Source organism: Eimeria mitis, genomic scaffold (assembly GCF_000499745.2).
Source record: "Eimeria mitis Houghton genomic scaffold, Emh_scaff431, whole genome shotgun sequence".
Classification (NCBI taxonomy): domain Eukaryota; phylum Apicomplexa; class Conoidasida; order Eucoccidiorida; family Eimeriidae; genus Eimeria; species Eimeria mitis.
In genome coordinates, this window is record NW_013572630.1 from 6,981 (window position 1) to 7,358 (window position 378).

The window sequence follows — 378 nt, forward strand, 5'->3', positions numbered from 1 at the left end:
GCTGCTGCTGCTGCTGCTGTGCGCAGACGGAAGCGACGAAGGGCTTAAAGGGCGCAGCTCTTCTCTCTACCATCTATGGTGAGCAGCTACCGTTTCTGCTGCTGCTGCTGCTGCTGCTGGTGCTGCTGTGTCTGCTGCTGCAGTTTCTGCTGCTGCTGCTGCTGTTGGAGTTTCTGCTGCTGCTGTTGTTGCTGCTGCTGCTGCTGCACTTGCATGTATAGAAATGAGAACGCGCAGCAGCAATACTTGCGGGCTTAGCATGCAACGTTTGTCTCGCTGCTGCTGTTGCTGCTGTTGCTCTTGCTGCTGCTGCTGCTGCTGCATCGCTCGTTTCTGCCGATGGCAGATGCAATCGAAAGCTGGACCAAATACGGGCAC

General features: G+C 56.3%; 1 protein-coding gene across 1 annotated transcript in view; it reads left to right on the forward strand.

The window, feature by feature from the left end:
- Window positions 1-346: 346 nt before the first annotated feature.
- The window catches only part of EMH_0012000 (uncharacterized protein), a gene marked incomplete at both ends in the record, with an annotated part of 2,560 nt that continues 2,528 nt past the window's right edge, over window positions 347-378 (forward strand). Inside the window, one exon of the mRNA XM_013499424.1 lies at window positions 347-377. Coding sequence (XP_013354878.1) covers window positions 347-377 — 31 coding nt within the window. The remainder of the gene's footprint in view (window position 378) is intronic.